General features: G+C 37.7%; 1 protein-coding gene across 2 annotated transcripts in view; it reads right to left on the bottom strand.

Moving 5' to 3' along the window:
* ALDH1A1 (aldehyde dehydrogenase 1 family member A1) overlaps positions 1-13,204 on the bottom strand; it is a 37,107-nt gene that overhangs the window by 6,761 nt on the left and 17,142 nt on the right. For both annotated transcript variants that reach the window (XM_075526739.1, XM_075526740.1), the window contains 6 exons: positions 11,379-11,508; positions 10,253-10,314; positions 8,109-8,237; positions 5,139-5,252; positions 3,345-3,447; positions 2,600-2,784 (listed from right to left, as the gene is read on the bottom strand). In XM_075526739.1, coding sequence (XP_075382854.1) covers positions 2,600-2,784; positions 3,345-3,447; positions 5,139-5,252; positions 8,109-8,237; positions 10,253-10,314; positions 11,379-11,508 — 723 coding nt within the window. The remainder of the gene's footprint in view (positions 1-2,599; positions 2,785-3,344; positions 3,448-5,138; positions 5,253-8,108; positions 8,238-10,252; positions 10,315-11,378; positions 11,509-13,204) is intronic.

Here is a 13,204-nt window from a genome sequence, read left to right as displayed (position 1 = left end):
GTAGAATAAAGACACTTACATTTGTGGTTTGAGAAACATAGATGGCAGATTGTTTATGGTATGAAGCCAGTCTCTGCCCCTCCACTCACCCAAGTCTACCAACAAACTCAACATATGTCAAGCATATTGCAGTTTGGCTCTATAGTATATTAAAATGCATTGTCTTTGACTGGAAAAGGAGTTTATGGTGGCACTACAGTAGGGGCTTTTGTTTCTCTAACCGCTTCCAGTTTTCAGTGGCAAAGTGGATAAAAGGAAATAGTGTAAATGGGAGTAGAAACAGATCATACATCGTTTCCTCTCCTTCCCTCTCCAAATCAACCAATCACCTCTTCAGGCCTGAAGGGAAATTTTTCACAAGATAACATTTATGTCAAGAAAAACTCAGTGGTAAAGATTGTTTGGTAGAGGCCTCTAACACCCTCTTTTTTTTTGTTGTTGTTGTTGTTCCATTTTCATGATTCTTTCCTTCACTCTTTCAGAGTTCAGCCCTTCAGGCACTGACTCATGAAGATACTGAGATTAATTCCAGGGGGACTCTTGCACAGAAGCTTCTTCTCTGTGATCATACTCATCAGTCAGCAGAGTAGGTGTGTATCTTATTCTCTTATTTGTGCAATAAAAAGGTCATATTTAAGCAACAAGATTTACCATGGTAGTAGAACACAACAATATTTTCAAAGGTTCTGGGGAATCCTGGATGCGTACTAGACTAAACAGCTATTCAGCTAAAGCTGTGATAAAAGCTTATATTTATAAGGATATGAATTTATAAGGATATTTATAAGGAGGTGGTTTTTAGTTCTCTGCGCTCCCTTTGTCATTTTGCTTTCAAACAATTGCCTTACTGCATGCTGAAGACATAAAATTTCTTCTACCCCGGTGGCCAAATATCTCTTGTGCATAAACATCTTGAAGAGAAGACAAGGTTTAGATACAGCTCACGTTGCTGTCAGTCGTTCCTTTGTTATTATTATCATCATTATTTTTCTTAATAATGTGTGAATTAGCATATATATGATCTTTTGAATTCCAGTAGGGCCTTTGGCTCTTCTTTGGTGCCCACTGTGCAAAGCGTTACCCAAACTTGCTGCCTGAGGCAGGTGCTGCCCCCGAGGGCCTGTGAACTGGAGGACAAATATGGCTTTCAAGGAGGCTCTATAAGAGAGCACAGTGAATATGCCTGATACAGTCTATTATTTTTTGTTTCTAGAAAGAATTAGTCAAAGAACAACAAGAAATTTGAAGACAAAGAGAGATATTTAACATAATTACCACAAAAGAAATGCACCTAAACAGCATGGTCACAATTTTCCATTAAATGGGATCACACCAGTTCTAAAAGGAGAAACTTTGCTAACCTGTGAAAAAGTTAGGATTTCTGCTAAAGTTTGCTAAGAAGAAAAAGAAGTCAAGAAAGTGAAATGGTGAGACTGGAGGAGAAAAGAGTCTTCATGGTCTTTCAAATGTTTTCAGTACTGCTTTTTTTCACATTTAACCTTTTTTTTTCAGTAAAAGTTTACTTTTACCTTTCATTTAAATTGTTAGCATGAATTTCAAAGTCAGTAAAACCACAATAACATGAGAGTGGATTCCTGTTAGTTTTGTATTAGCTGTACACCAGCCACCTGGAGTTTACTTGTTTCAATCTTCCTGTCCTCTGGCATCTAAATTTATTCAGCTGAACATATTAGCTTGTTAGCAAGACACATTGCAGGATATCAAAATAACATCTTTACTATTTTTAAGTTTTCCAAACCTTGTGTGGCTTGGAATACTGTTTTCCAATTTACTTGGTGTCTTTGATTACTTAAAATGACTGTGGTAACCAATGAGGAACACGTTACACTATCAAATGTGTGGGAGCTGCTTTGTCTCCAGCTGTTGCTTTGTCTCTAATACAGTTCCTTTTTTCCATGACAATGAAATATGTGCATAATAGCTCTGCCAAGAAAGTAGATATCCTGTAGTAGAAGCTGATAGGGGAATAAGACTCTAGATGAAAACTAATTTAACAATGCTCTAATGTGATCCACTGAATCCACAGCATTGTGATAGCTATGCTATTTTAATGCTGCATTTTAGCATTCGTTTAATGGGGAAGCTGTTGGCATAACCTTTTAACATAAGCAGGAAAAAGTACAAAATGTTGCATTTTAATTGTGTAATATTTTAAAACTGAGAGCAGCATAATGAAACACTAACACCTTGGAAAACGGGAAAAGTAACTACTAAATTTTATTTCCTCAAGTACTCACTTACAGTGGCACTATCTAAATATAATGTTAGCAATCTCTGACATGGGTGATTGTACTTGCGTTTTTACAGCTGTTGCATTGGAGCTTTCTCAAAGCATTTCAGTTCTATGTAATTGTTCCCATTCCATAATAAAAGGAACTAGAAAAGAGAAAGAAACCTCACCCTTAGGCCTATGATACTGGCACAAACAACCGTCACTCCAGTTTCTTCCTCCTGGTCCTCCAGACTAACCACTAGACAGCTGTACTTAGCCTTGAAACTAATACAACAATAGGTTTAGAAATACATTAAACTGTGGTGTTGTGTCACAATTCTATTGGAAACACGTAACTTTACTTACTTGAGGGCCTTGCTGTACACCAGGCAACAGAGGATTCCCAAGGGTATAGTTCTTTGCTCGTTCAATGCTCCGGCGAACAAACTCATCATAAATAGGCTCTTCCACAAAAATCCTAGATCCTGCTATACAACATTGCCCCTGGTGGTAGAACAGACCAATATGTGCAAATTCCACAGCAGTGTCCACTGCAAAGAAATGCAGAGTTCATCAGATCATAACCTTGAATGGTCACATCATAAATTCTTTACAAACCTTGTTCACTCTATCTCATTTCCCTTTTTAGCACTTTTTATTTTTATGGCTCTTTAAAACACAGATATTCATCCATTTACTTATGTCCAAAACTACTCTTATTAAGAGTAGCATGGTACACCTAGACAAACACACATTCAGATGTTCTATGTGAAATGTAGATTCAACATTATTTGCCCTATCAGTAGTACCAAGAGGAGTATTCAGCTAGAATAAACCTGTATAAGATCCTTCTAGCTGCTTTTGGTTCTGCATTCATGTTGCATTAGGATGATCCTTAACTACAGTAAGGGTGGACAAGCTGTCAGAGGTTCATATCCATTCAGGAACCACCAATTTTTGGTGGCAATCTAACTTAAAACTATGGCGTGACCAGAAAACATTAAAGATTACTCCTTCATTAAACAGGTACAAATAATTTACTGACAAAGAAAAGAAAAAGAACATGGGACTTGGAAAAGACGTAGGTTTATATAATAAAAATGCTACTAACAGTCTGCATCCGCAAATATAATGTTAGGACTTTTTCCTCCAAGTTCCAATGTAACTCTCTTCAGATTGCTCTTCCCTGCTGCTTCTTTAATCAGTTTGCCAACCTAAAAGGTAGACAGAGGACAGCTTCATCTCAAAAAGTTTATTATGACTCAATAACACTTCTCTGAGTTCCTCAGAGATGAAAATCAGTTCACAGTTGTCTACTATCCCAGTAATTGTAGAAATGAAAAATAAATTAAAAAAAAATTTTTGAAAAAAAGAGTCAGGGTGAAAGTGACTTGCAGTCTATGAACCAGGAATGCTTTCTAGAAGAGTTTCCCCATGGACACACTCATGCTAACTGCCACAGATGACTGGTGCTTTTTTGGTTACCACCACTCTGCTTGCTTTTATCTATAATCTAAAGCAGGCACCGATTTCTGCTCTGCCAGTTACTCCCATTAGGTTGAAATTCCTCTGTTTTGTACACGGGAAATCCCTTTGACGCACAAAGTGTATGGGAGAAAAGGTAGATATGTACACTGCCTGCATGGCCAACTCTTCCTTATTCAAGTTTCTCCCTTAGAAGAAAGAAGAGGAGACGGACACTGCGAGGCAGAACCCCTACCCTGCTTCTTTCCATTGATGGCATAATCAAAGGAACTACTTAATATGAATTGTCCTGGTAAAACTGTGAAGGGAAAACATGCTTTTAGTCCTTGTGGCTTTGGTCTGTAACTGCTCGCCCGTAGCAACCATCAGGTAGCTTCCTCCCTCTGTCAGCCTTCTTGCCTTCATTTCTCGCTGCTGAATTACACTGTCAGAAGAAAAGGACTGTCACCAAAGTCTATGAGTACACCCTCTGGTGTACACCCTCTGGTGTACATCACCTGCCTTTGGAGGGACTTGAGGCTCTGGGAATTGTAGTTGTTACTATCCATTGGGAACATCTGTGGGATATTTCTCAGATGTCTGTTTTTTGTGTTGTTTTCTTTTCCTGTTACTTTAGAGCTAAAGGTTTCTAAGAGTAAACATAGCTCTTGCACTCAGTGTGTACTGATCCTTGACATGAGGCAATGATATTTAGCTTCGGAGTGTACATCCAAGAAGTTAAAAGACCAGTTGGCAGCTCTTCCACGTAGCATGCATACAGACAGATAATAGAACGTAGTGTTAAGGATATAGTTATATAGTGCCTGCACTGAGAAATCTTCGATCGTATCACTCACAGTTCTTCAGAGTGAAGGTTAGGGAAAATTAACAGTGACCTTCCTTTCAATTATGAAACTGATACATATTCAAATACTCTTCTAAGACCACCCAAATGATCATCAGTATCATTCCAATACCGAAAAGCCATCACCTCACCTATGTTTGTGCAGAACCAGGAATGAGATTTCTGAAGTACCTTCCTACCACCTTGTTGCTATTAAAATTAGAAAGAACAGACCACAGCCTGTTTCATTTTTTGTATTTTAAAATTTTTTTTTTTTAAAAAAGAAGCAAACAAAAAGTTACAAAAATGTTTTCTTTTTAAAGGACAAGACTTAAAACAGCCTTGGTATACTAGAACCTATTGTATCTCATGGAGTGCCTTTGTTTGAAGGGCTTTCCTGCAATACAAAGTTTGTTTAAATATGTTTAAAGTTAATAATAACCAACAAATCATTAAACAGACTTTGTTTAACAATCCAGCAGCCAAAAGAAAGAAAAAAGTTAAAATAGTTACATAGAACAAGTTACACATTAAATCATTACTGGGAATCAGAGGGGCACATTTCCTGCTTATATTTTCTTGCATTCATTATAGTACCTCTGTAGAGCCTGTGAAAGCTACTTTATCTACATCCATGTGGTGAGAAATTGCTGCTCCAGCGGTGGGTCCAAAGCCTGGCACAATGTTCACAACTCCAGGTGGAAATCCTGCCTGAATTGGAAGAGAGAACCCTGTAAATTTGGGGAAGGATAATGGCTAGAAGAACATGTCTCATATATTCTTACTTCCCTTTTCAGTTCTCCAGCCACCTTTTCTCAGTCATACAGTTATTCTCACCCCTAAAGCCCTAAATGTGTTAATTCTCACATGATTTACACCCTTTCTCCCTCACCTGTCTTTTAGGCTATGAACTGGCTCTTTTTTTTAAAAAAAGGGATATTTTATTTTAGCTCTTTTTCAGTTCCATTACCAAGGAATAAATTTATTTTTTCTTTTCTCCCCCAGTCAGATGTATAAAGAAAAAGATTGCTTAATTTCATGTCTGCTTCATTACAGCTATTTGAATCATCCTGTGTGCTTGGTGCCTTCTGCTCATTATCCCTCACGCTAGATGGAATTTAATTAATGATCTGCTGACTTACACTGAAATTCTCTTAAGAAAAATGATGGAAATAGTAGTTCAAACTCAGTGTCTTTGCTTCTTCCGCTGGACGTGCGTTGAAAGTAGAGAGTGGGCAACATGAGAGTTTACAGCACAGAAGAGGCAGATCAGCTACCAAGCATGAAAAAGCTGGCTACTTGAGATATGCACAGTTCCAGTATCTTGCAAATTTTTTATTTAAAGAGACTTTTCCTGTGGGCCAAATCAAACCTATTGTTTCCCACCAATTCTGCATTAGTTTTGTTCCATTCATAGGCAAAAGAAGTTATTTTCTTCCAACAGCTTGTCAGGCAAACTCCCATGGATGTGCAAAGTGCGGCTGGATTTCCTGTCAGTTTATGAAGCAGCTATGGGATCTCAATGGCACTTGCAGAGAAAGCATAGAATTAAAAGACCAAAAAGATGCATTTCCTGTATTATCACTTAAATGAGTCTCTTTTTAGCATTAAACAGGACTTTGGAATTACTTGCAAAGGTTCAATTTTCATTTGGAAAATGGTGAATTTCAACTGGTGAGTTACAGCTCCTAAACGTCACGTCCTGCATTATGGACATCAGACAATTACTTTTGTTTGAGCAACTTCACTTCCTTACAGGTTCATGCTCAGTTACATTCTATCAATGATTTTTATGCTCATTTAATATTCTAGATTAATATTTACCCTGGAACTGAGGAGACAATGAGGTTCCTTCCATTTGCTTAGCATTGTGTTTCATACTTAATTTGTAGAGAAAAGTAAGAAGAATACTTTTTATGGGACTAATTCACACTGTCTCACTTTAGGCATTTAATTTCCATGTCTGTATTAGAAGCTATTCTCTACATATCAGCAAAGGAGCCTTGTGAGGCTTATTAAGAAGGATAGTGAGGATTACCAAAAGTGACTATTTTTTTTTTAACGTCGACACTTGAGAAGTAGAAAGTTAAATTAGATCTTCAGATAGTTTCACAAGTCTAAAGCACCTACTGAAGTGATCACTGAGGTTTTGATCACTATCAGGGATTTGGGCTCCAACTTTATTTGGGTAATCTGGGTGTAAATTAAAACTCAGCTAGCTTTGGGTGAATAAATCTTGAAGGACTTGATAAGATAAATATTTGCCTTTTTTTAAAGCTGCACAATATCTACCAGATAATACACCAAAGACATTTAACAATTATATACTTAAGCTTCTCATCCAGTTGAACACTGAATGAATGGGTAAAACGAGAATCATCTTGCCTTTTACTAAAAATGCTCTAGCATTATACCTACCAATCATTACCACTCTGTAACCACTGTTAAGTGTGCATACAAAATGGACCACTGATCACATTCCCACTTATGAGCTCTCCTTTCAGGAAAACAGAATATCAGAATAGATATTTCATTAGACTTGGAGCAGAACTGAGTTACTTTCCCTGTAAAGTTGCTTTTTCAGAGGAATATACTTTCTGATACTTATTGTTAAAAATGAATAGAGAAGGTATCTCTGACTTTTTTTTAAAGCAATTTCCCCTCCCCAATATTATCTAACAGCATTTACTATGTGATGCAATAACAGCAGGACTTGGCTCCTTCCTGACAGTCAGTTAGTTTCTGTGAAATATTAATGCATAACCAGTCAGTATGCTCTGCTGAATCATTGTTTTGAAGCAGAATAATAAAATGTGCCAAGTCATTTCCATTAACACTCTGCAAGGTTACTGCACTGGTGATTATTGACATCTGTGCCAACTCTTCAAACATGTTAGATTACGTTTGTTGATTTTATTTGGAAGCAAGATAGCTAAACTATTCAACTGTTCTTTGGGTGTTTGCTGGGCTGGGCACAATAGTCAACGTAAGTTTGGAGACACTGGAGAAACTACCACACTTCTTGTGCTCAAGAGCACAAAGTGTATTCTTCCAGTTTCTGTGTGAAGAGAGTTCACAAGCTTGGCAGCAGTCACCAGTTCAATTTTATAGCTCCCTGTTAATAATAAACCCAGGTGGATGAAAAGTTTGTTCAATTAAAAAATAATAATAATTAGCTATACAAGCAGGTCCTTTTCTGTGATAACTATGCTAACAAAGTCATCGCCACCCACCTCTAGGTACTCTGCTCTTGACTCCTTGTTTGCTTTTGACTTTGAAAGGTACTGTGCTTTTGTAATACAAATATGTTTGCCAAGGAATGAAGTTTACTAAATTGCTATTGTGGGTTTTTTTGTGTGTGTGGACTAGGCTGAAAGATATGCATGCTTTTGCCCTGGATTTGCTTCACTGGTTTACAGTAAGGTAAGTTCCATAGTACAAGGCTAGACATGCAATGAGAAATACTTGCAGAGGACAGCTTGGCTTATATTACCTTTGTGGCATTTCAGCTGCAGTATACTCTTACATTTCTGAGAAGGGCAAAAAATTCTGTTGTTGACGACTTACCTCTTTAATTAAGGATCCCATGTAAAGGGCAGTCAGCGGAGTTTGTTCTGCTGGTTTGACAACCACCGTGTTTCCACAACAAAGGGCAGGGGCGATCTTCCAGATGAACATAACCAATGGGAAGTTCCACTGAAAGACAGACGAGAAGGTGTATCCTATTTCTAATACATCACCAAAATGCCTTTGCTTTTTCTATGATAATAGCGCAAATTGTCAACCGGGTGGTTGAACTCTTTGTTGAACTCTTTTCAGAATGAAGATATTTTGAAAAAGCAACTGGCAAGCTGTGTTATACAAAGACCAGTGATTTTGGTATATCTGAATCCAGGGGATCCAAGGTTTTAGTTAAAAGCTCAAGAGACAATAAGTGTACTCCTCTAACAAAGCCTTACAGAAAGTTGCTGGATTAGTGGTGAAATTGGGAGTTTTGCTATCTTAAATGATCACATCCATCATCAATTCAGTTTTCTAAGGGAGACAAGGTAATAACATGTAACGCTGCCCCTGCCCTCTTCCCTGGAGGTTTCACTGGCAGCTCTCTATTGTGGTCAGTCCAGCCAGACCCCTTTGGACCCCATATTCAGCAGTATGAGAGACAAAGTAGCTGGGGGAAAAATGGGTTGCCCCTTTGAGAATATTTCTAATAATTTTGGAAGCATTGCGCTCATGAGCCTCAGCACAAAAGACGCAGTGTTCCTTACCTTTATGGAAGTGGGGAAAAAGGCAGTTAACAGTTACCTATTATGTCAGAAAGGCTTGGAGAAGTATACATGCAACTGTTCTTTATCTCTCTCCTTATCTCATTTCAGTCTCACCCCACCCCCAAAAATAACAGGAGCGCAAATAATACAAAGTAAGGGATTACAGGGTTTTCTGGATCTTCGTCATTAAAGTGGAACTGTGTGAGCGGAAGGGAAATGGAAATGATGAGCTAGCAAAAGTGTTTTGCAGCTTTCACATAGTCCTCCAAGTTTTTGGTTTACATAAAAACTTCCAGTTTGGTGGGTTCACATTTCAATGGAGAGAAAATAAAGATATACTCAGAAGTCCTTGAACATCTTATAAGGGAAGCTAGTGTTTGTACTAAATGCTTATACTTTCAGGATACAATTTTATTTAGAAGTGGCCACATCTGATGTCTCTAGTTCTTTAGCATATCTTGACTCTGAGTACTTTACCTGAAATACCTTCTGCCTGACCTACAAGAGAATCTAAACCAGCAGATTCCCAAGCTCTCCTAGAGGCTGGATCCAAACATATTCCAGTCATGTTCTCTAAATCAATGTGGTGGTCTAAAGACATAGCAAATCTGCAAGCTCAACTGAAGGATACCAGGAACATGTGTGGGACCCACCTGTCTGAGCAAACCTGATAGCCAAGCTGACTATTTCAGAATCCAGTAAGCTGTCGAGCAGGTCAGGTCAGGCTGCTCACACCTAGCATGTGCAAAGAGGTGGGTGGATTAGGAGTGTCTAGTGCATATAACCATTTTCACAGCAACCCATTGAAGCTGTGTAGACCTCATAAATAAGTTTAAAAAATGAGTTCCTTAGTGTTTTGGATGTTCAGGCTCAGGCAGGCCTTCTGAATCTTCACTTAAGTGACTTCCAAACTGGGAATTTAGACACTCTGAACAGGAGCTTGGGAACATATGGCTCAGTATCACTGTGCTTATTGGACGCATTCTTTGTGTTGTTACTTGTACCATCGACACTGTGAATGAGTCTTAGTCATAAACAAAGATCTAGCTGTTTGGATGCTGTACAGAGCAGAACAGATATCCCAGGTCCTAAAGAGCTTATTGCTTATAGGCTGTAATATTACCCTCTCCTACTTGTTTATTTCTAATTCTTTCCGTTCCAACAAAACACAATTCTATCTTTCAAACTAATCCATCAGTCAATCTTTTGAGATTTATTTTCCTTCTGTGTACAGGGAGGAGAGAGACAAGGCTGGACTGGGCTGACTCATCAAAAACTCCATGTTGCAGAATTTGATGAGTACCCAGGATAGTCTCTGTCTTTCAGGACCTGAAAGTTTCTGATTGGTAATGTTTCACAAATGCACTTGGATAGAGAAAATTTCAAAAGCATTTCCGTTTGTAATAGGAACATTTGTGTTTTACATGAATGGCTCAAACTTACAGGAATAATTTGGCCACACACACCAATAGGCTCATGTCTTGTAAATGTAAAAAAGTTTCCATCTAGGGGAAGAAGAAATAAATTAGACATTCAGACAAAGCATTTGTGAGAAACAGTTAAATCAGAAAGAAGATAAAGTTGGATACCAAACTTAGCTGGATACAGTTTTACTTATAAATGATATATTCAAAATCTTAAGTATGCAAAAAACCAACCATAAAGTACATCTGGATTCAATATCTGCTTTCTTCATAGCTCCAAGGTTTGATTCTGCCAGTCTGACTGACTTTTTGCAGTGATAACCCTGCTTCTTAATATGGTATGCACAGCACACCAATGAGCATTCCTCACTTCTTTTTTTTTTATCACCTTTTTTTTGGAAAGTGCTCTTTTAAAAGCTACTTGCAATCCTAGGTACATATCAGACATTTTTTAGTATTAGATCTTAGCTTAAATCAAATCCATTAAGTATAAAATTCTCTTTGATTCAAATAAACATGTGTTCCATTAAGCCTAGTATAGAGATCTACGTGATGCAAAAAAGTTGGAAATATTTATCACTCTAGTTTTCCTTTATTCCTTCTTTATTACTATTCTTTTTTTTGTCCTGCTGAGAGAAGGCAGCTAGGAACAATGTTTTCATAGAGTTGCTTAATAGGAGAAGGAACTGAATGAAATTTCAGCAAAATAAAGGAATGTTTCCCCATTCCTATCTCTTAGTAGTCTTCCTAATACATTACCCAATAACTGCAACAAATATTATTGTTTGTGATAATCCTAGCTTTAATAAGCAAATACTGGGTTTTCATTACTGTACCATTGCATAAACTATACATTGCTATGCAAAAGTAACTTACCAAACTTCTTAGATGTACATACAGGCTAAAATCTTTTGGTCAACAAACACTACTTATTAGTGCTGTATAGAACAAGAAACAAAAGTGAGTAACTGCACTGAATGTTTAAAACAAGCACTGTGATAAATCCTGAATAACCTATATTAAGAACTATTTAAAATATTTTCCTTTTGAGATATTTTTTTGTTGCACAACTTTTAGAAAAAGGCAGTTTTTTACAGATCATATTGGCTTCAGTTCTGCACTTTTGTTCTGTCAGAACTACTCACCCATTGGAACAGTACGCCCATGGATTTTATCAGCCCAGCCTCCACAGTAGCGTAAGGTTTTGATACAGGCACCTAAATCCATCAGGTAGGCAGTAGAAAAGAGTTTCCCACCATCAATGGCTTCCATTGTCTGCAGACAACAGCAATTACAAAGTTAATATCCAATATTGATAACGGTTCTCAAGCTTGTACTTTGTCATTTAGGTTGTTCAATTCAGAGTTTTTCAGCTTTAGCACAAACATTTAGATTAATTCCCCTCTGAAGAATACTTAGCATTTGAAAAACCCAAGGTAGCTATTTACAAATGAGACATTTTCATGATGGTTTATTCACAGTAAGCTATGCAGATAACATGATGTTGGCACATTTGTAATGGTGAGATGTTCTGAAAAAACAATAACATTTATCCCATCTGAATCAGTTACACTCTTCTAGTTTATATTAAATATCCTACAAGTGTAGATGGAAAGATCAGCTAGGAGTCTGTGAAAATAACTGATGCAAATAAAATGAGTGGCCTCCCTCAGCCTATTCACACTGACACCCAAGGTAGGCAGTAGTTTCCTGGAAATAACAGCCACATTAGCTCAGGATCCTGTGCTGTTTAATTATTAAGGAACATCTTTCTAGGTGCTTAATAAATGCATGATTAGCAACTCATATGAGCAAGATGACTCAAAGCGTGGATTAAAATACCCCAAATATACCTTGAATGTTTGATGTGCAAAGGAAAGATCTGAGCCATCAAGAACTCTTAACTGAGAAAAAATCACTATGAAAAATAAGTACTTGTACAGAAAAGACTCTCTTTTATTGGCTAACTAGTAACTCAGTGAATGTCATGGTTTAACTTCAGTTGTCAACTAAGCACCACACAGCCGCTTGCTCAACCTCTCCACCCCAGGTGAGATGGGGGAAAGAATCTGAAGAGCAAAAGTAAGAAAACTCATGGGTTGAGATAAGAACAGTTTAATAATTTAATAATAATAATAATAATAATAATAATAATAATAATAATAATAATAATAATGAAAAGGAAAACAATGAGAGAGAGGAACAAAATCCACAGAAAAACAACAAAAAAACCAAGTGATGCAACTGCTCACCACCCACTGACCAATGCCCAGCCAGTCCTTGAGCAGCGATCGCTGCCCCCTGGCCAACTCCACCCAGTTTCTATACTGAGCATGACGCCATATGGTATGGAATAGCCCTTTGGCCAGTTGGGGTCAGCTGTCCTGGCTGTGCCCCCTCCCAGCTTCTTGTGCACCTGGCAGAGCATGGGAAGCTGAAAAGTCCTGGATTAGTGTCAACACTACTTAACAGCAACTAAAACATCAATGTGTTATCAACATCATTCTCATATTAAATCCAAAACACAGCACTGTACCAGCCACTAGGAAGAAAATTAAATCTATCCCAGCCAAAACCAGGACAGTGAACTAACTGCTCTTATTTGAAGCCAGGCCTGACTCTCCATACCATGGATCTCCACGCCAGTCAGATATAAACCTTTAGAATAATACGCAAATAGTCATTCATCATCTATAACTTTTCAGCTGACTAATTTTGTTCCATCCACAGTGCTTTAATGATCCCACAGAGACACCAGCAGTAAATAAGGTTGATTTCTAGCCAAATCTAGGGAGTGTGGTTTGGGTTAATGTAATTTCAATACCCCTAATTGTTGGGACATCTAGTTAAAGACTATGTGCTGTTCTTAAATAGCGTCAACATCTTCTTGACACTGCTATAATTTTTTTCTCAAGTTTTCCAGCACAGAGACACTGGGGACCTTCAGCTTTGTGAACAGTCCTATTAGGAC

This window comes from Mycteria americana, chromosome Z, assembly GCF_035582795.1.
Source record: "Mycteria americana isolate JAX WOST 10 ecotype Jacksonville Zoo and Gardens chromosome Z, USCA_MyAme_1.0, whole genome shotgun sequence".
In the NCBI taxonomy this organism is placed as follows: Eukaryota; Metazoa; Chordata; class Aves; order Ciconiiformes; family Ciconiidae; genus Mycteria; species Mycteria americana.
The sequence above is the reverse complement of the archived record's forward strand: the minus strand, read 5'-3'. Positions and strand labels throughout refer to the sequence as shown.